The sequence below is a fragment of the Thalassophryne amazonica genome, chromosome 15 (genome assembly GCF_902500255.1).
Source record: "Thalassophryne amazonica chromosome 15, fThaAma1.1, whole genome shotgun sequence".
Classification (NCBI taxonomy): domain Eukaryota; kingdom Metazoa; phylum Chordata; class Actinopteri; order Batrachoidiformes; family Batrachoididae; genus Thalassophryne; species Thalassophryne amazonica.
The window spans coordinates 31434792-31456659 of NC_047117.1; the positions used below are offsets into that span (position 1 = coordinate 31434792).

At 40.6% G+C, this 21868-nt stretch overlaps 1 protein-coding gene across 2 annotated transcripts in view; it reads left to right on the forward strand.

The window, feature by feature from the left end:
- The window catches only part of smu1b (SMU1 DNA replication regulator and spliceosomal factor b), a 56199-nt gene extending 34873 nt beyond the window's left edge, over nt 1-21326 (forward strand). For both annotated transcript variants that reach the window (XM_034188139.1, XM_034188140.1), the window contains exons 6-12: nt 2426-2545; nt 9435-9551; nt 9759-9886; nt 18119-18245; nt 18356-18517; nt 20723-20875; nt 21103-21326. In XM_034188139.1, coding sequence (XP_034044030.1) covers nt 2426-2545; nt 9435-9551; nt 9759-9886; nt 18119-18245; nt 18356-18517; nt 20723-20875; nt 21103-21201 — 906 coding nt within the window. In that variant the 3' untranslated portion in view covers nt 21202-21326. The remainder of the gene's footprint in view (nt 1-2425; nt 2546-9434; nt 9552-9758; nt 9887-18118; nt 18246-18355; nt 18518-20722; nt 20876-21102) is intronic.
- Nucleotides 21327-21868: the final 542 nt, after the last annotated feature.

Below are 21868 nucleotides of genomic sequence, written 5' to 3' on the forward strand. Positions count from 1 at the left end.
CCCACCACCACCAGATGGCGCCCTGCTTGAAGTGCGGGCTTCAAGCATGAGAGGACATCGGAGCAACGGGGAGTGACAGCTGTCACTCATCATCAGCACCAGCTGTCACTCATCCACGACTCATCACCATCACCATAAAGGCCAGACTGCAACTCCACCTCCTCGCCGAGAAATCAGCTACCATAGAGGTAATTTCTCTGCTGAAGTTAAACTGAGTAATAGTCTGATCTGTTTTGCAGCCGTTTTCCTGTGGTGGTTTCCTTGTCTGCTGGATTGGCGTTAGGTGTGAGTTGCGACGGCTTCGCCTCACACCCCAACCAGATAAGTGGTTACACAGGAGCTGCACGAGTGTGTTATTGGAGGTGGAGGTTCTCCCTCCTTAAGGAACACAGACTGAGGGATTACTGAGTGTGCAAACTCACACTCATCTGTGCTGTTTCTGTTCTCTGCCAGCAGTACCAGGTCTGACAGCTGGAGACGGTGGCCACCTGGGGAGCCAGGACTTGGCAGCTCCGGTGTTCTTCAGATCCGTTGGTGGTGGAAGCCGTGTGGGATCCGGCTCGTTTCTGGACGGACGTCTCCTGTCCTCGAGCCTGCCCACACATCACTCAACGTATAATTGACTGTTTTTCCAAACCTGTTATTGTCTGTATTCCGTTGTGCATGTCATAACATTAAATTGTTACTGTTTTGGCTTATCCATTGCCCATTCATTTACACCCCCTGTTGTGGGTCCGTGTTCCTACACTTTCACAACACCTACCTGTAAATAATCTGTTTTATTGTCAGTATTCTTCATATAAGTCAGGGGATGAATACATGAACATTTCCAAGTCACTGAATATGTCTTAGACTTTATTTACACCAGTTATGAAGAAATACAAACATTATGGCACTCTATGGTAAATCTGTGTGGAGTAGACAGTTCTCAAAAACTGAGTGACTGTGCAGCAAGGAGAAGAGTGAGGAAAGACATCCAGACAACCCAGAAGCTATAGCCTTCTGTGGCTGTGTTTGTAGAAATTGTGCATAGTGCATGTTTTGCATTTTGTATCACAAGTTATACAGCTTCATGATGAAGAGGTATAGAGGGCGATTTTCTGTCATCAAAACATAATCTAGGTTTGCATCTCAGGTGTACCTTCTGGCAAATTGTAGCTGAACTTACAGGTCTTCTTTTTAAGAAACTGTGAAATGAAAATCTAAGTTCTATTTCAGCCATGATGCCTGTTGTTGACAGTGAATATCCCTGGATTCTGCATGGACTGAGACAACGCTGACAAAGTGTCTTGTTCAAGGATGCAGACAGCATGATTGAATCAACCCGAGGTCCTATATATTGAAAGCCAGACTACTGAGTGCCTGCTTTACACAGAGGATTTTACTAAAACAATATATTTAAGCTAGTTTGTCAGAATGCACATTGGAGACTTGAGCTTTGATTTGATCTGTTTCCTCTTATGAAAATCCTTCTTTGTTTTACATTACGATGAAGCTGACAGACACAACTTGCACTATGCACACTTTCTCCAGTCACAGGCACAGAAGCCTATAAACCTTCCTTCAGAGGTGTCTTGGTGCCTTCTCTCACTTGTCTTCTTCTTGCATGTTCAATTTTGAGATGTGATAACTCCAGACAGATTTACAAAATGTAAAAAAAAAAAAAAAAAAATCAGTGAAAATAACAAAACTTGCAGGAGGTCATTTTTTTAGAAAATTCAAAAAAGCCTTATTTTGAAAAGCTACAATGGAAACGCTTCTTCCTATTACAGGTCACATAAGGTGACATTGTGGGTCATGACATCGGTGTGTGAGACTGGGTGAATGTGAGGCATAATTGTAAAGCGCTTTGAGCGTCTAATACAGATGGAAAAGCGCTATAAAAATGCAGTTCATTTTACATTTCCATTTACCATACAGTATCATACTGCTAGTACTTCTTAATAATTGATGCAAATAAAGTCCAAGACGCATTCAGTGACTTGGAAGTGTTGATGTATCCATCAACAGACTGCAAAACTGATTAATCATATTTAAATAATTCTAAAAATTTGTTTGTCCAATTACTTATGGGCTCTGAAACTGGAGAGACTGTCTCAAAATCGCTGTGATTCCTAAATGGCTTGAATTAAAGCTAAAATTGTACACTTAATTATTTCATTTCAGCTCCACTGTGGTGTTGGAAATAATGGTGGAAAAAAGAGGAAAGAAATCACTGTCCAAATACATATGAACTATTTATTTATTTGTGAGGCACATGTTGCTTTTCTCTCCTGAACTCACTAATCTTTGTATGAATTTTTATCCCGTACAGCAGGGATGGTGGAGACATTTGGGAAGCTCATTTTGCCATATATTTCAGAAAGCTTCTGCACATTATGGTTTAAAAAAAGAGTGCACTTTTGTTTGTCACTTCAATCTGTAGTTTGGACGATGGTCGCACGTGGAATGTGCTCGATTCTCCCCTGATGGCAAATATTTAATCACAGGATCAGTTGATGGCTTCATCGAGGTCTGGAACTTCAATACCGGAAAATTAAGCAAGGTAAATGCATTTAAATGTTGCACCTCAAGACACGTGGTGTCACCAAAAGCTGATTTTGGGGCGGTATAACAGTACGTGACAAGCTACAGTTCTCATGTTGACAAAATTCACACAGTTTCAAAGCACAGAGGATTTGCTGCAAAGGTGGGAGGACAGTCATTATGTGACATTTTGTTGGTATTTTGTTGTAATTTAAGTCTTGTTCTGTTTGTGTACCTCTAAGTTCTGTGTGTTTCTGGTGCACTGTGAATAAAAGTGGTGATTGTCTCAAAAAGCTGCAAACAAAATACTTGGTGAAACTAGACAGCAATCTCTATAATAATTTAGAGCCCATTCCTATGGCTACATTTTTCTGAGCAGCTGTGTGTCACACAGCACCCAAAATTTGCATAACTAAGTAATACACAACACAGATGTCCTGTACAAGAAGGGCCAAAGTCGTCTTCACCTGCTGAGTAGACTGAGGTCCTTTGCTGTGTGCAGGACACTGCTGAAGACCTTTTATGGCTCTGTGGTGGTATCAGCCATACTTTACGCTGTCATCTGCTGGGGCTGTGGAAGTTCTGAGCAGGACAGGCAGAGACTCAACAGATTATTCAGAAGGGCTGGCTCTGTCCTGGAATGTACTCTGGACCCCATAGAGCTGGTGGTTGAGAGGAGGATGTTAGCTAAGCTGACAGCAATTATGGACAACCCTTCTCACCCCTCGGTGCAAAACTGAACACCTCCGTAGGTTATTTATTCCTACTGCAGTCAGACTGTATAATACCTCACAGTGTTTTTAACAGTATAACCAGCTGCTGATTTTGCACTATTAACTACGTATACCTCCACTGTTTGTGCTTTATTAGATGTACATCTGTGCAGTTTATCCCGTACAATAATTTTACCATATCTATACATATACTCAACAAAAATATAAACGCAACACTTTTGGTTTTGCTCCCATTTTGTATGAGATGAACTCAAAGATCTAAAACTTTTTCCACATACACAATATCACCATTTCCCTCAAATATTGTTCACAAACCAGTCTAAATCTGTGATAGTGAGCACTTCTCCTTTGCTGAGATAATCCATCCCACCTCACAGGTGTGCTATATCAAGATGCTGATTAGACACCATGATTAGTGCACAGGTGTGCCTTAGACTGCCCACAATAAAAGGCCACTCTGAAAGGTGCAGTTTCATCACACAGCACAATGCCACAGATGTCGCAAGATTTGAGGGAGCATGCAATTGGCATGCTGACAGCAGGAATGTCAACCAGAGCTGTTGCTCGTGTATTGAATGTTCATTTCTCTACCATAAGCCGTCTCCAAAGGTGTTTCAGAGAATTTGGCAGTACATCCAACCAGCCTCACAACCGCAGACCACGTGTAACCACACCAGCCCAGGACCTCCACATCCAGCATGTTCACCTCCAAGATCGTCTGAGACCAGCCACTCGGACAGCTGCTGAAACAATCGGTTTGCATAACCAAAGAATTTCTGCACAAACTGTCGGAAACCGTCTCAGGGAAGCTCATCTGCATGCTCGTCGTCCTCATTGGGGTCTCGAACTGACTCCAGTTCATCGTCGTAACCGACTTGAGTGGGCAAATGCTAACATTCGCTGGCGTTTGGCACGTTGAAGAGGTGTTCTCTTCACGGATGAATCCCGGTTCACACTGTTCAGGGCAGATGGCAGACAGCATGTGTGGCGTCGTGTGGGTGAGCGGTTTTCTGATGTCAATGTTGTGGATCGAGTGGCCCATGGTGGCGGTGGGGTTATGGTATGGGCAGGCGTCTGTTATGGATGAAGAACACAGATGCATTTTATTGATGGCATTTTGAATTCACAGAGATACCGTGACGAGATCCTGAGGCCCATTGTTGTGCCAATCCAAGAACATCACCTCATGTTGCAGCAGGATAATGCACGGCCCCATGTTGCAAGGATCTGTACACAATTCTTGGAAGCTGAAAATGTCCCAGTTCTTGCATGGCGGGCATACTCACCGGACATGTCACCCATTGAGCATGTTTGGGATGCTCTGGACCGGCGTATACGACAGCGTGTACCAGTTCCTGCCAATATCCAGCAACTTCGCACAGCCATTGAAGAGGAGTGAACCAACATTCCACAGGCCACAATTGACAACCTGATCAACTCTATGTGGAGGAGATATGTTGCACTGCATGAGGCAAATGGTGGTCACACCAGATACTGACTGGTATTCCCCCCAATAAAACAAAACTTCACCTTTCAGAGTGGCCTTTTATTGTGGGCAGTCTAAGGCACACCTGTGCACTAATCATGGTGTCTAATCAGCATCTTGATATGGCACACCTGTGAGGTGGGATGGATTATCTCAGCAAAGGAGAAGTCCTCACTATCACAGATTTAGACTGGTTTGTGAACAATATTTGAGGGAAATGGTGATATTGTGTATGTGGAAAAAGTTTTAGATCTTTGAGTTCATCTCATCATTGCAATATATTTAGTTAAATGGCAAATGGTCAATGGACTGCATTTATATAGTGTTTTTCCATTTGCATCAGGTGCTCAAAGCACTTTACAATGATGCCTCACATTCACCCATTCACACAAACACACTCACACACCAATGTCATGCCATGCAAGGCGCTCACTACACATCAGGAGCAACTTGGGGACCTTGCCCAAGGGCCCTTAGTGATTTTCCAGTGAGGCTGGGGTTTGAACCGAAGATCCTCTGGTCTCAAGCCCAACGCTTAACCACTAGACCATCACCTCCCCTCCCCTCCTCCTAGTTACCTTTCTTTAATGTAAATTTTTTTTTTCTTTACTGCTATACAACTCTTGCTGCTGCAACAAATGATTTTCCCCACTGTGGGATCAATGAAGTTTATCTTATCTTAGTACCAATGGTCTGGTCGACGTGCAGCTTGCTAAGGAACATTTAACCAAAATTTTGTCGGGGTGTATGTATATATTTGAGCCTGTGTATGTTAGAGAAGATCCAAAATAAATTCAAACTTGTGCACCCAGTTCTTGTTTTTTAAAGTCATTAATGATATATGCTGTACAATCATTCCACCCTGTCAAAAGAACAGTTCAAAGACATCATTAAAAGCCCAAAATTACAATGACATTCATGTCCATGATGAGTGTATCTTAACGTCCTAAAACAACTGTATGTTTCTCTCAGCTTGATTAATTTTATGGCCTTATTTTGACAGCAAATGCAAAAGCGCATTTTGTGCATCTCTGACTGCATTCTTCCATTTACACAACAGAGAATACTAAGCACTAGTGGTTAGCACTGTTGCCACACAACAAGAAGGTCATGGGTTCAATTCCCACCTGTGGCCTTTCTGTGTGGAGTTTGCATGTTCTCCCTGTGTTTGCGTGGGTTTCCTCCGGGTGTTCCGGTTTCCTCCCACATCCAAAAACGTGCGGGTTAGGTGGATTGGAATCTTTAAATTGTCCGTAGGTGTGCGTGTGGGTATGTCTGTGTTTATGTGTTTGTGGCCCTGCAACAGACTGGCGTCCTGTCCTGCATGTACCCCGCCTCGTGCTCTATGACATCGCACAGGGGTTGGATTTACCATGTTCATTAAGCATGGGTGTATTCAAGTCCATTATATCAACCAATCAGAGTGGCACCTGTCCTTCTGTTTAAATTACAAACACCAAAGCTCCCTGAGGTGAAGCAGTGCAAAAGCAATTGGTGTTTACTTTTACTCTGATTTCATTTAATATATGTATGTGTGTGTGTGTGTGTGTGTGTTGGTTGGGCAGGGATGGGGGAGAATGAGTTATTTTTCCTCTGCGAAAATTACCATAAAAATGAAAAAAAAATTGTGTTACACCATCAGAAATAAATATTATGTTTGTACGTGCACAAAATGTGTGAAAACAAACTGAGTTGCAGGTTTCTAGCTGAATTTGTTGTCTTATACTCACCAATATAAATAACATTTATATTTTCATCTATCAAATCTGGATCTTCATGAAAACTGCACCAAATTACATATATTTTGAAATATCTCATGATGTGAACACGTGACCTTTTTCTCATGGAGTTCAATGTATTACAGTTTTTATTGATTGCTTTGACGCAACAGTCAACTCAAAATCCACATTTTCAAAACAGTTAACACAGAGGCCTAAACAGTGCCCCCAATGTCAAAATTACGCATTTTGTTTGCAAAAGGCTCTAACTGTGCCAAAACATTTAAAATAAGGGACAAAAGCAAATTTTGCCTTCAAACTGCACAACTTGCCCACAAGTGTATGAGCACTTACAATCAATCATAACACAATGGACAACAAAATACAAAATACAGCACTCAGTATGAATCAGTGCACCATTAGTTGACATTGTAGCCCATAACTGTTACATGCTAGTGTCATTTGCTGCCTTCTTGCAAAAAATGGATCCAGAATCACATATGCTTTGATGCAAATTTTATTGATTCCATTACATTCTTTTTTTCAGGCTTTTTCGTGGGTGACACCTGAAATATTCCTACAGAAAGTATACAAATCAAAATACGTAAAATCCATTACTGTAGGCCTATAAGAAATTTGGAAAATAAAAAAATCAATCTTTTACGGTAAAGAACAAAAAACTTTAGTAGGTCTATACTATAAGAGTATAGAGTACAGTAAGAGTACAGTACAATTGACAGTCTCTTCTGTCTTGATGAATGAGCCACATGGCCTCATCCACATCACATTCAATGTTCTCTCTGGCAATGCAGTGAGGGAAAAACCTTCTGGCATGCCTGATCCAGCCTTGGCACGCCTCTGCATCACTATCTTGGGCTGCAGCAGTCATTGCATTGAGCAAGGGCATGCAATCATAGGGGCGATGATCATAAACCTTCCATCTCCAAGCACTAAAGAATTCCTCTATCTGATTCCAAAAAGGGGAATATGGTGGAAGTAATTGCACCATCATCCGAGGGTGGACTACAAACCACTCATTTAGAATACGAGAGTGGTGGAATGCCACATTGTCCCATATGATGACGAACAGTGGACAGCCAGGCCTCAACAGCTCTCTCTCCTGAGGCAGGATCAGCATGTCATGAAGAGCATTCAAGAATGCTATGAGGCGCTTGGTGTTGTAGGGACCAATGGTGGGGATATGGCACACGACACCATCATTGGAGATGGCAGCACACATAGTTATGTTGGTGCCCCTCTGCCCTGGACCTCCAATAGTGGCCCTATGCCCAATGAGGTTCCTTCCTCATCTCCTGATTGAAGACAGATTGAAGCTGGCCTCATCTACATAAATGAAGATGTGATGTGCCCCCTCGGCTTCAAGCTCCATTATTCTCTAAAGAAAAAAAAAAGTCAAAATTACAATTCCGTAAAAGTGACTCTACAGTAAGGAGTAATCGGTAAACAGTTTAATAATGTTTCCTTACCTCCACATATTGGCATCTAGCCTCCTTCACAGCATCCTGTGAAAAGGAACTCTGTAGAGCTGTTTCATTGCCATATGGTTCCTCCTGAGGATGCAGTCTATAGTGGTCTCGCTCACAGTATTTATATTTCTAAATACTCCCTGATCTGCAATTACTGCAGCCCTGATTTCTCGCAGCCTAATGGCATTATTTGCCACAACCATGTTGACAATGGCTGCCTCCGGCTCAGCATTATAAATTCTTCTTCTACCACCAGTGACGGGTAGCCTTTCGATTCTATAAAAAAATACATGAAATGAGAATGTGGAAAAAATTACATAAAGTACTGTATATTACTGTACTGCAGATATTTCTGTATATATTGTAGGCCTATAACAACATTACCTGTTCTCCTGTCGAAAAACAGTGTTTCTGTTTACAACAGGTTGGACTCTTTGTCCAGCCTCTCTAAGTGAAAGGCCATGATTTATAACATGATCAATTATAGTTGCCCAAATTTCATTAGTAACTTGAGCCTTTTCAACTATACCTCCACCTCGCACACGGACTCCTCTTCCTCGGACTCATCTTACTCTCACTCTCACCTGCCTTAGACCTCCTTGATCCATGCTTGCAAAGAAAAACACAGGCATGGCACCTTTTAAGGCCTATTACAGACTGATTGCAAATTGAAGATTTGTGTGAAGTGTCAAACAGGTGCTTCAGTGACTGCATACTGATCAGATAGTTTCTAATAGCTGGGAACATATGGTTTCTGTTAGGATACCGTAGCTAAAACAATTGAGTTTTGACTGCTTGAATGACATCTGTGTTAAATTTTTTGACAAAGGGTGGGGGAAATGTGTCAATCCAATGAGAATGGGTTAACACATTTGCAAGAGGTGTCTGCTGCTCTACTGAGATGGTGATGATGAAGGCTGAGAGGTTCCCAGTTTCTTCAAACAGGTCAAAGCAATCAATAAAAACTGTAATTTCAGAGACATTGATGAAAATCAGCTATATTGTTCTATCTTGTGATGTTAAAATTAAAATCCTGGATCCACCCTTTGTCCAGATCTACGTTGAAGGGTAATGGGTTCTATGTCAGACCAGACCTCACCTCTTGACCAATTTTGAGGAAAACAATTTGGTAGTTTTTGTGGTAGTCATGCTAATATGCAGACAAACAACACTGAAAGTATGACCTCCTGAGTGGAGGTGACATATACATTTTGACTCTGCTCCTAACCTGTAATGTTAATATTTGAATGGTTATTATACTCCTCTTACTCAGACAGGGACGGTCACTTCAGCTATTCAGATGACCCAACTGTGGTTGTTGTACTTTCTAAAGTTAATGTAGGACCTGAAGTCTGGGATTTATGCAGATATTATGAAAATACACCCAGTGGCAGGCTGGAAGAAATGACAGTGTTTTGATTTGTCTGCTTACTTGGTGTCTGTCTTTGTGTTGATGTGTTGTGTGCATGCGTGGGTGAACTAGGATTTAAAGTACCAGGCCCAGGACAGCTTCATGATGATGGATGATGCCGTGCTATGCATGTGCTTCAGTCACGATTCAGATCTCCTGGCTACCGGAGCTCAGAATGGAAAAATAAAGGTCAGACCTTTGCTTCTGCAAATCTGATGTTCTTGCTGGTCAACATGCATTTGCATATTTATCTACTTAAGCAAAACCATTAGAGTGTTCTGTTATTACTGTATGCTAACGGGTTTGTGTTATCAGCCGGGGTAATGATGATCATCAATTCATCTGATGGTCCCATTTGAAAATCCCTGACTAAAATATGTGTGTTTGTTGGGGAAGGTTTGGAAGATCCAGAGTGGTTTGTGTCTGCGGCGGTTTGAGCATGCACACACCAAAGGTGTGACGTGTCTGAGCTTCTCTAAGGACAGCAGCCAGATCCTTAGTGCCTCCTTCGACCAAACCATCAGGTAACATTCAGTTTCTAAAATACTGCTGCTGTTCAGGGTAATGTTTAAATCTTTATTTGTATTCATGTTTTTGTGCACCAACACTTTTACAGTACAAATGGATGACATTTCATGTTAAAGGACCTACAACATTTGATATCAGTTTTAGAACATTTTACATGATAACAGACTACAAACTTGAACACCAGCTTGCTGTATGTCAAACACTGTGGGGACACAGCAAATGCAGGTTTATTTCTCATCAAAATATGATTTATTGCAAAAAAAAAAAAAAAAAAAAGCACAAAGGAGAAAGGAACACTTTGAAGTGCACTTTAGATGGGAAACTGCATATCCAAAAACAAGAAAAACTCCAAGTTTTCTATTACAAATAGCTAAAAAGCCTTTATTTGCTTGACAAGGTCATTTTAAACCTTAAAAAAAACCCTGTGTTCCAGGATCAAGCCTTCACCAAGGATAAAAACAGCTCAGGTGGGCAGGAAGGGACCTTATACATCATCAGTCCACCAATTAGAAACTGCCGCCTGTGAAAAGCTGGTTGCCAGCAGATGGCATAATTACAAAATACACATAATATATACACAGTATATCTCTATCTGTCAGTCGATTCATACATACATTGTTTGTGTTGTGCATCAGTTTAGTGTTGATGGAGTATTTGTGGCCATTATCTTCAGTGTGGGTTTTCCAGATTGTTGCATCACCAGTCACAGATCCACAATGGAATGGAACAGAGAACAGTTTCCTTAAAACAAAGACAAAATTTCAGCTACAGCTTGCCAGAAAGCACATGGGAGACTTTAACCTAGATGTGATTACTTTTCTTGTATTAAAGTTCTTCTCTGCTCAGCTTTTGTTACTTTTAATACAGTGCATCAGCTCAGTGTCAATGGCATATTTGTGTCAATAATCTTTAGCAACTGTTTTCCAGACATGTCACCCACTGTATATAATTTGAGCCCTTAAAAATCTGTACTTTATAAATGTAGAGTGCATCCAGAAAGTATTCACTGCGGTTCACTCTTATCACATTTTGTTATGTTACAGCCTTATTCCAAAATGGAGTAATTCAGTTTTTCCATCAAAATTCTACTCATAACACCCCATAATGACAACATGAAAAATAAAAGCTCCTTTTCTCAATACTTTGTTGATGCACCTTTGGCAGCAATTACAGCCTCAAGTCTTCTTGAATATGATGCCACAAGCTTGGTGCACCTATCTTTGGGCAATTTTGTCCATTTCTCTTTGTAGCACCTCTCAAGTTCCATCAGGTTGGATGGGGAGTGTTGTTGCACAGCCATTTTCAGATCTCTCCAGAGATGTTCAATCAGATTCAGGGCTGGCCTCTGGCTGGGCCACTCAAGGACATTCGCAGAGTTGTCCTGCAGCCACTCCTTTGATCCTGAAGCCACTCCTTTGACCGTAAGCACACAGCTGCTTGGCTGCTTATGGTCATTGTCCTGCTGAAAGATGAACCGTCGCCCCAGTCTGAGGTCAAGAGTGCTCTGAAGCAGGTTTTCATCCAGGATGTCTCTATACATTGCTGCATTCATCTTTCCCTCAATCCTGACTAGTCTCCCAGTTCCTGCTGCTGAAAAACATCCCCACAGCATGATGCTGCCACCACCATGCTTCACTGTAGTGATGGTGCTGGTTTCCTCCAAACATGACGCCTGACATTCACTCCAAAGAGTTCAATCTTTGTCTCATCATACCAGAGTATTTTGTTTTTCATGGTCTGAGAGTCCTTCAGGTGTCTTTTGATCAAGGATTTTTTTAATTGTGTTTTTACAATTTAACATTATAAAATTTTCTAGGAGACCCCCTGATTGTGTATCTGATCTTCTCCAACTTGATATGGTACATGAGCTCCCTGATCCAGTGACTGTATGCTGGAGGTGCTGAACGAGAAAGCCAGTATAGTTCTTTCCCACATCTCAAGAGGGGGGCCCATCTGGGCTATACCAAAGAGTGCAATGAATGGAGGTGGCGCCAGCACCTTCCCAAAAATCTTAGAAAAGTTCTCAAAGATGGATTGCCAAAAACTGTGAAGCTTCAGACATGTCCAGAACATGTGTAACAGCGTGGCTGGATCCTGTCCACATCAATCACAAGTAGGGTCTATGTTAGCTTTGTTCTTCATAATTCTAGCATTAGACCAGTGTAGACGGTGTACAATTTTGAAACTTACAGATGCTCCCTCCAGATTTAGCCATTCAATGTCTGTGTTATCATTATCATTAACCATCCAATATAGCAATACGCTAATATTAGCCTCCTAATAGTAATTCAAGAAATTAGGAAGTGAAATCCCTTCCATTGAGCGAGGTCTCTGACATACACTTCACTTCTCTTTATCCTAGGTGTTTTCGAATAAAACTTGATATCTGATTATTTAATTTGGTAAAAAAAAAATGGTTAAAAAACCCCGGAAAGCACTGAAAAATATATAAAACCTTAGGCAGTATATTCATCTTAACTGTATTAATTCTTCCACTCAAAGAGAGAAGCAGGGGATTTCAACGTTAATATCCTGATTTAAATGAGATAACGGGGCTGATAATTAGCAGCATGAAGATCTTTATGTTTATCTGTGATCCGTATACCAATGTATCTGAATTTCTTAGGGCTAATTTTAAAGAGAGAGAGATGTATTTTATTGATCTCACAGTGGAGAAATTATGTTTACACTCTAGTTACCTCAGACAGCAATTAGTCCACAATTATTACTTGTTTACCACAATAATAGCACACATCAGAATTAAGACAGCACATACACATTTGACATTGTTTATGTGCACTAAGTTTGAAGAAGTCCATTATCCGAATTGAGGAAAGTGGGCGAAGGTCACGCAGCAACCCTGAGATGCGCCGCCGTCAACTTGGGGGGAGGAATGGAGGCCAGGTGCAGCTAAAACTGCACCGCCCGCGCAGAAGGAGAAAGGAATGACGTGAGCAGACACCGGAGTGGGGGATGTTTGATGGTGGGGGGAGGGAATGGAGCATGCTTCAGTCCTGTGAAAACAGTTTATTGTCTTTGTGAGTTGAGATAAGAAACAGCCAAATGTTCCTCAGGCCGAAGACTTCCTCTGGAGGGAAAACAGTTGGGCAATTTGACCTTCAGGGTTGATAAGCCTGTAATGTTGTGGTTTGAGCAGTGAAAAACACTTTTAACAGTTCCACTTGAACAACCAAATCCCAATTATGAATTAAGAATATTCACCGGCCTCTGAAATCTTCAACTTCAACTGCAGGACACGCATCTGCTCCAAGATGTCATCCAATTTGCGTCTGAGTTCAAGAGTCATCACAGTCTGAGAATGCACTGCCTTGCCAACCTCGTTAATCATGACGCACAAGCGAGGGGCCGTGCTTCTTTATGCTGCCATCTTGCCAATTTTCCGGTAGATCAGGGCAGTACATAAGCCAAAACGTACCAGCCCTACTACCATAAGACCAAAAATGAATAAATCCTCAACGTCCTCAACAGAGAAAGGCGCAAAGCATGCCACACGCCAAGAACTCCAGGAGTCAAGAACATAGCCCGCAGGATGCGTTCCATCTGAGCAGGTAGGATGCCCCGGTTCTGACCTTCTTGTAGAAAAAATGGTGTCAATAGCGTTCAGAGACCAGCTGATCAATTCCATGGTTAATCTAATAGTAGTCCAATAGATCCAGTATCCAATATAATTTGAGGAATTAACAGTCTGGTGAAGTAGGTTAAAGCAGAGAACAGAGATAAGGGAGAGTGGAGGAGATGCGACCGCCGTCGTCGGAGTCCCAAGCTTAATCCTTAAGCATCCTTAAGGATTAAGGATGCTTAAGGACATCCTTAAATTCAGTCACAAGGGGAGTGAATTTAAGGATGTCTTTTCATAACTAGTGCCAACAGGCATCATAAAAAGTAGTATGTCATCTGCATAGACTGAGGCTTTATGCTCCTCCCCTGCTCACTGAATTCCTTTGATATCAATATTTTGACTTAGAGATACAGATGGTGATTCCATTGCAATCGCAAAAAGGAGCAGTGACATAGAATATCCCTGTGTTGTTCCACATTTAAGCTCAAAAAAAGGGGACAAAGTATTATTAGGATATACAGTTGTATGTAAACGTTTGGGCACCCCTGATGATTTCCATTATTTTACTTTAGAAATCATTGGTTGTTTGGATCAGAAATTTCAGTTAAATATATCATATAGCAAATACACAGTGATATTCGAGAAGTGAAATGAAATTTATAGGATTTACAGAAAGTGTGCAATAATTCTTTAAACAAAATTAGGCAGGTGCATAAATTTGGGCCCCCAAAAGAAAAAATACATCAATATTTAGTAGATCCTCCTTTTGCAGAAATAACAGCCTCGAAATGCTTCCTATGGCTTCCAGTGAAAGTCTAGATTCTGGTTGAACGTATTTTGGACCATTGTTCTTTACAAAACATCTCAGGTTTGTTGGTTTCCGAGCATGGACAGCCAACTTAAAATCACACCACAGATTTTCAATAATATTCAGGTCTGGGGACTGAGATGGCCATTCCAGAATGTTGTACTTGTTCCTCTGCATGAATGCCTTAGTAGATTTAGAGCAGTGTTTAGGGTCGTTGTCTTGTTGAAAGATCCAGCCCTGGAGCAGCTTCAGCTTTGTCACTGATTCATGAACATTGTTCTGAAGAATCTTCTATTGACTGGAATCCATGTGACCCTCAACTTTACAAGATTCCCAGTACCTGCATTGGCCACACAGCCCCACAGCATGATGGAACCACCTCCAAATTTTACTGTAGGTAGCAAGTGCTTTTCTTGGAATGCTGTGTTCTTTTTCAGCCATGCATACCGCTCCTTGTTATGTCCAAATAACTCAGTTTTAGTTTCATCAGTCCACAGCACCTTATTCCAAAATGAAGTTGGCTTGTCCAAATTTGCTTTAGCATACCTCAAGAAACTGTTTCTGGTGTGTATGCAGAAAAGGCTTCCTCTGCATTACAGCATCATACAGCATCTCCTTGTGCAAAGTGCGTTGTATAGTTGAACGATGCACAGAGACACTATCTGCAGCAAGATCATGTTGTAGGTCTTTGGAGTAGGTCTGTGGGTTGACTATGACTGTTCTCACCATCCTTCCCTTCAGCTTATCTGAGATTTTTCTTGCCCTGCCCTTGCCCTGCCGGCCTTAGCTAATACTGTGCCCACAGTCTTCCATTTCCTCACTATGCTCCTCACAATGGAAACTACCGGATTAAATCTCTGAGATAGCTTTTAGTATCCTTCCACTAAACCATGATGTTGAACAATCTTTGTTTTCAGGTCATTTGAGAGAGTTGAGAAATATTGGATTCAGAAAAGTTATACTGGACCCGGCTATGCCTTGTCCAATATAACTTTTCTTCATCCAATATTTCTCTATGTTGGACTCCTTACCATCCATTATTTGTATTATATATATATATATATATATATATATATTATATATATATATATATATATATATATATATATATATATATATATATATATATATATATATATATCAAAAAACTTTTTCACATTGTCATTATGGAGTATTGTGTGTAGAATTTTGAGGAAAAAAGAATTTCATTAATATTGGAAGAAGCTGTAACATAAAATGTGGAAAAAGTGCAGCGCTGTGAATACTGTGAATGCACTGTTAATCCAGCTGCTTTCTTTTCCATTAAAAACCATATTTCTGCTGAACAAGCTGTCACCTGAATTTACATTTTGATGATTAAGTTTTTTTGTTGTTTCTGTAGTTATCCACAGCAGATAATAATCAGTGCACGTCTGTCATTATGTGCTCACCAAAACAAAAATAAAATCAGAGTTCACCCCAACTCCCCTCAGTAGTGAAGCGGTTGAAGTTCTATTTCTGACATGTGTGGGCTGAGTCTTGTTTGAAGTGCATGAACTGTGTAGGTGCAGCTGAGACGGCATGTGCTCAGGCACAAAGCTGCCACGTGTTCCTGCTCTGAAATGGCTTAGTCTGAATTGATTACAAATGCTAAACCATCATCCCATAGACAGTGAGTCTGTCAGTATTAGGCACTTTGTCATGCTTTGACTAATCCGCACGCTGGAGGATCCAAAAATAACTCATCAGCATCTCAGTAAAACATCTGCTTTATTTGTTTGACAATATGAAAAATATCTCAGTCTCTGCACTCTACCGTCACTTAATTTTTCTAAAGTCAGTAAACTGTCCTTCTTTTTTATGCTAATGTTCAAGGCCACCATAGCAGATGATCCATCTCCATGTCATCCTGACGTCTGCATCTTCTTCCAGCCACCAATGCCAACCACCTGCATATAATCCCTCAGCACATCCTTTTTGGCCCATCTTCCCCTCTTGCCTGGTGGTTCCATCTTCAGTGTCCCTGCTGTGCACATGCCCAAACCATCTCAATCTATTCTAAAGATCTAAATTGTATAATTCTTTAAATAAGTAAGGCAATAGATGTTGAAAATCAGTTCAGTTTTGTTCCCTGTTATTGTAGTCCGTGGGCCAGATGGTTGGTCACAACCACACAGGGTAGTAAAATTTTTGATATGACATTTTGGTCACCTGTTTATTGGGACTTTAAAAAAAGTGACATCCAGTCCAGGGTTGTAGCTGTAGCAAGGCAGGGGTCAGTGAAGGAGTACACAGGAGTAGAAATGCTCCAATCACATTAAGAAGTATACAACATTATTTGTCTGATCAAATGGATTCCAAAAAGGTACAGTTTGGAGTACTTATGACTGAATGTTATGGGGTCCAAAGTTAAAGCTGCACCAGTTTTGGTTAAAAGTGATGCAACCATAATAACGGATTGCAACAAAGAGCCAGAATAATAAGGAACTAATATTAAAGCACGATGACTGAGGGGATGTGAGAAGAAAAAAACAAAGGTGCAGAGGGAAAACACACAAATGCAAAAGAATAACATAATAACAAAATAAAGTAATGCTGAGGAGACACCAGTACACTGCTCCAAGTGTCCTATAAAAAAACATCACAATGATTACAGATTATAGGTTGGGGCAAGAGAGAGAACATAGGAGGCACAGAGAAATATGCACTGACATGGGAAATGACAGAGGAGTGGCAAGAGGACAACAAAAACCACCCAGAGAAACCACATGATTGCTCTAAGGGAAAGGACACAACAAGAAAACACCACCCAGAAAGGAGGCAGCATTGTGGCTTGGTGATTAGTACTGTTGCTTCATAGCAAGAAAGTCCTGGGATCGTTTCCCATCTGGTCCTTTCTGTGTGGAGTTTGCATGTTCTCCATGTGTCTGTGTGGGTTCCCTTTAGAAGTGGGAGGAAGCCTCAATTACTCCCATTAAAGACATGCAGGTTAGGTGAATTGGGAACTTTAAATAGACCATAGGTGTGAATGAATAAGTTTGTCTCTGTGTGGCCCTGTGATAGACTATTGACCCTTGATTGGAGTACGTGTGTAAAAAAGTGCAGCAGGAACAAAACAATGAAAGGGACACCAATAGAGTGCTCTGAGGGGAGGGAAAACAATAGTTCACACAGAGCGAAGAAAGCAGCCTAACATGGAGAGAGTTCAAAATGGACAATCACTCATCAAAGAAAAGCTGTGCACACGCACACATGCCCATAGCCCAGGACAAAATCATTTTATACATTACACAATTAAACTTGCACAAGCATTGACATTCTTTTTTTGTTTTATCATGCAAGTATTGCTTAATCTCTTGATGTGTAATTTCTTTCTGAAGGTGTAAATTGAATCCTGTCCACCAGTTGAGTCTATAGCAGGTAGCTCAGTCGGAAAAGTTGCTGTTTTATTGCTATGCAGACCTGGGTTTGATTCCCAGTTATGATACCTGTCTGTGTCCTTGGACAAAATTCAATGCCTTTCTGTGTAGTCCCACTCCGTCCAAATGTCAGTGTGAAAGGCCCTTTCACATGTCACATCTGAACACAGCCATTGTCAAAGGTATCATGAATAAAGATTTAATACTTTAACTCTTAACTCTTTCAAAGGTCTAAATTTAACTCTGAAAACTGAGAATTATACAAACGTAGGAATAATTTTTTTTTTTTGGCACCTTAGAAGTCGAACATATATAAAAGATATAAAAGGATATAAAAGAGGCTCATCAAGCATTATAGTTGCACGGGGTCCTGTACTGGCTGCTAAACCAGCATGCTAGTTGTTTAGTATTTTAAACAGCTTTTCTATCATTTTCTTTTTAGAATCCATGAACTGAAATCAGGCAAAACATTGAAGGAGTTAAAAGGCCATTCATCATTTGTAAATGATGCATCTTTCACTCGAGATGGACTTCACATCATCAGTGCCTCATCTGACGGTACTATTAAGGTACAACGCCCAATTCACACACTGGACAAATGACATTTTATTAAACATCTGGGAAGTTATCGTAAAACACTGAAGTTCCTTGTGGCTAATATTCTGTTTGTGTATTTCAGATATGGAATGCTAAGACTTGTGAGTGCATCCACACATTCAGAGCGCTGTCCCTGACATCAGATGTCCCCATCAACAACGTAATTCCTCTTCCCCAAAATCCAGAGCACTTTCTGGTTTGCAACCACTCCAGTACAGCGCTCATCATTGACATGCACGGTCAGGTGAGAGCTCACTTCTGTGACGAAAATTTTCAGGGATGGCAATATCACTTTATTTAGGAATCATAAGTGAACACCAAATGTTCTACCTTTCTGAGGTGGAAAGTGGCCAGAGGATGGAATGGTCTTGTGTGTCCACTAGAATTATAAAAAAAAAGCTGTTGTGCCCAGTGATTTCCAAAAGGTGGGGCATCAAGATCACATAGATTTGTGTTAAGACTATGCTACTAATAGGCAGTATTACCTGTAGACATGAAGACAGTAAGCACTATGGTAGGCAGGCAGGCTAAGTATAGCATCAGTAAATGTGTGGTTCCTTGTTTAGGCTAGATATTCCTTTATTTCCACCACACAAAAGATTGTGTGGTGGAAATGTGACCTTAACCTCCGTAATTGAACCGGATCATTGACCTTTGGCCATCATTGCCAGGATAATTCAAAAATTCCTGATGAAGACTGCACAATTGAAATGTGTTGGTATGTAGCCAATTCTGATTAAAGGCATTTAGTATTTTTCAATCAGGAGTGCCTCAAATTTTCTGTTTTTGCATTGCTAAACTAGAAGCCCATTTTGAAGAGCACCCTGTGTTTTCACTACAGAAGATACAGCCTGACCCAAAGAAGGGTTCTTTCTTCCTCTCTTTTTAAATTTTATGACTGAGGCATGTGTGTTGGATCACTCCCAGAGAAAGGCGACACATGGTCAAAATGTAAAACTGACAATTCCTCATAATGCAAGTAGGACTCTGCATCTGAGTAGATAAGTGTTTGCTTGACACAAAGTCATTCCAGCCATACTAAACAATCCCCCAAAGAGAACTGGCACCAAAGACATCCAATCATCACTTACGTTGTTGGTTACCATCCAAGATTCACAGCCATAAATTAAGACAGGAAGCACCAGGACCCTAAAAACCTGGCCTTTCATTCTCCTTCAGTTATTGGCATCACCGAACACCTGTGTCCAGTGTCTGTATGACCTCATGCAGTACATCACTGCATCTACTACATTACAGAAATACCTTTGGCACTGAATGGCAACCACCCAGATGATACGTGGGTGTCTCCTTGGCCTTTCCCAGTTGCTGGGGTATGCAAAACTGGGACACCAGTGCACTGGATCAGGCTCACAGAAGCATGCTACACAGTAGAATGATGGCAGAGTCTCTGGCTCATTCCCAGGGAATTGTGGCATCCCTCAAGGATATGTCTTGGCTCCCACTTGATTCAAGTGCAAGGTAGGGTTGTGAAGATGGGGAAATTTTGCCATCTTAGTGCTTATAATATACCTGTTATTAACGTGAATGTTTTCCATTAATTTGTGTGATGTCAGCTAATTCATCTGAGTCCTACGTGACTCCAAATGCAACTTACTTGATAAACAACCTTTGAGAATTCTAGAATCAACTTTGTCATTAATCCAGCCATCTTTTGTATTCTGTAACTGACTTCATAATTGCATAAAAAATAGTCCCAACAGCATGGTCCTATGAAACAGTATTTATATATATATATATATATATATATATATATATATATATATATATATATATATATAGGTCTATTTTCAGCATTTGAAGAGTTCCGTTGCAAAAACTGAAGTTTATTTTTGATAATCTGTCCTAGTGTAACGTTTCATTTTGTTTTTTAGCTAAAAGGTAGTTAACGATATGGTAGTGTTTCAAAAATGAAGTTTTAATTAACTTTTTTTGGTATTTTAGAAACTTGTTTTGCTCAAGCTGAAGAGTTCACAGGGATATTCATTATGATGATGACGACGATGATGATGACAATTATCCAGAAAGACACCAGTCCTTGACACGTAATAGTTTTGCAAAACGTGATTCAATCATCCAGAGTGTTACCATTTAGTGACCCGAGTGACCTCCATAAATTCAAAAACCTTAATGGAATAAACTGTAATTTTTATAAACAATGGCACAACTCCACACACTTTACTCTGCTAAGGTTGTTTAATTAATTGAGGTCACCCAGATCACTAAATGGTACCACTCTGGATGGCTGAACATCTCTGGAGTTTCTCATATTCATCAACTTAATGTGATGTTTTGATGCAGAAAACAAATGTGTGGGTCGAGACAATTCATATTTATTTGTTAAAATGACTTAAACCTTCATTTGCAGGTGCTCCCAGATATCAGATTTTTTTCCCACCCATAGGACCATCATTATGCTTTTGTCCCTCAGACGCTGAAGACGCTGAGCTCCAGCAGAAAGGAAGGCTCAGACTTTGTGTGCTGCACCGTGTCACCGCGCGGGGAGTGGATTTACTGCGTGGGAGAGGACTTGGTACTGTACTGCTTCAACTACACAACAGGGAGGCTGCAGAGAACGCTGACCGTAAGGGCACGATTTACTCTCACTCCTTTGAGACATGATTTATTAAACACTGCTGCTGTAAGATTGCTATTATTAGTTTTTTTTTTGTTTTTTTTTTGTCTACCTTCACATTTTCTCTGAAACAAATTTGTCACAGCTGGTGGGAGAAATCCTGGAGACACAAACTGTAAGACTGACGGGGAAAATAAACCACATGGAGATTTTTCTCTCTCTCTCTGTTCCCACAGGTCCATGAGAAAGACGTAATTGGCATCGCTCACCACCCACATGAGAACCTGATCGCAACATACTGTGAGGACGGCCTCCTCAGGCTGTGGAAACCTTAGGCAGAAGAATGCACTCTTCAATAATCAACTCATTAGTTTTATTTCCACAGTAAAAAACATAATTTCTTTAAAAAATGGACAAACTACATTATTTTTTAAGGTGGCAGCAATAGTCCATATTTTCACAGTGGCAGTGGGTTCAGGTCATAGTGAAAACACCTGAAACTAGTGATGGGAAAAAGTCTGAACATATGATGTCCATGAGCTTAGATTGTTATTTTTTATTTTTTGGGAGGGAGTGGGTAGATAATACATTTAATACAGATTTCATACAAAAAAACATTGCTGTGCAACACATATATGTGTTGGTCTTATCACATCAAAATGTAATCAATTAATAATAATCATGTGCAGTGCTGTGCAAATGTTTTAAGCATATTTCATATTCCCACACCCTTTCAAAATGTTAGATATGTATAATTTATGAATAAATGTAAATATCTGTGATCACCTCTCACCTTTAAAACTATGCTATAGAACTATGTAGTTTAATTTATGTGGATGCATGTAGTTTATAAGAAAACCTGGTTTCATTGAATAAGGTTCTTATTATATTTTATTGTAAAATCATCTGCAGTTGTCTTGGTGGTGTTGTCGTAGGTGGCTTGGTGGGGCATGATGGGGCCATGGACCGACCAAAAATTCCAGTAGCCCAAACACAAGGCTA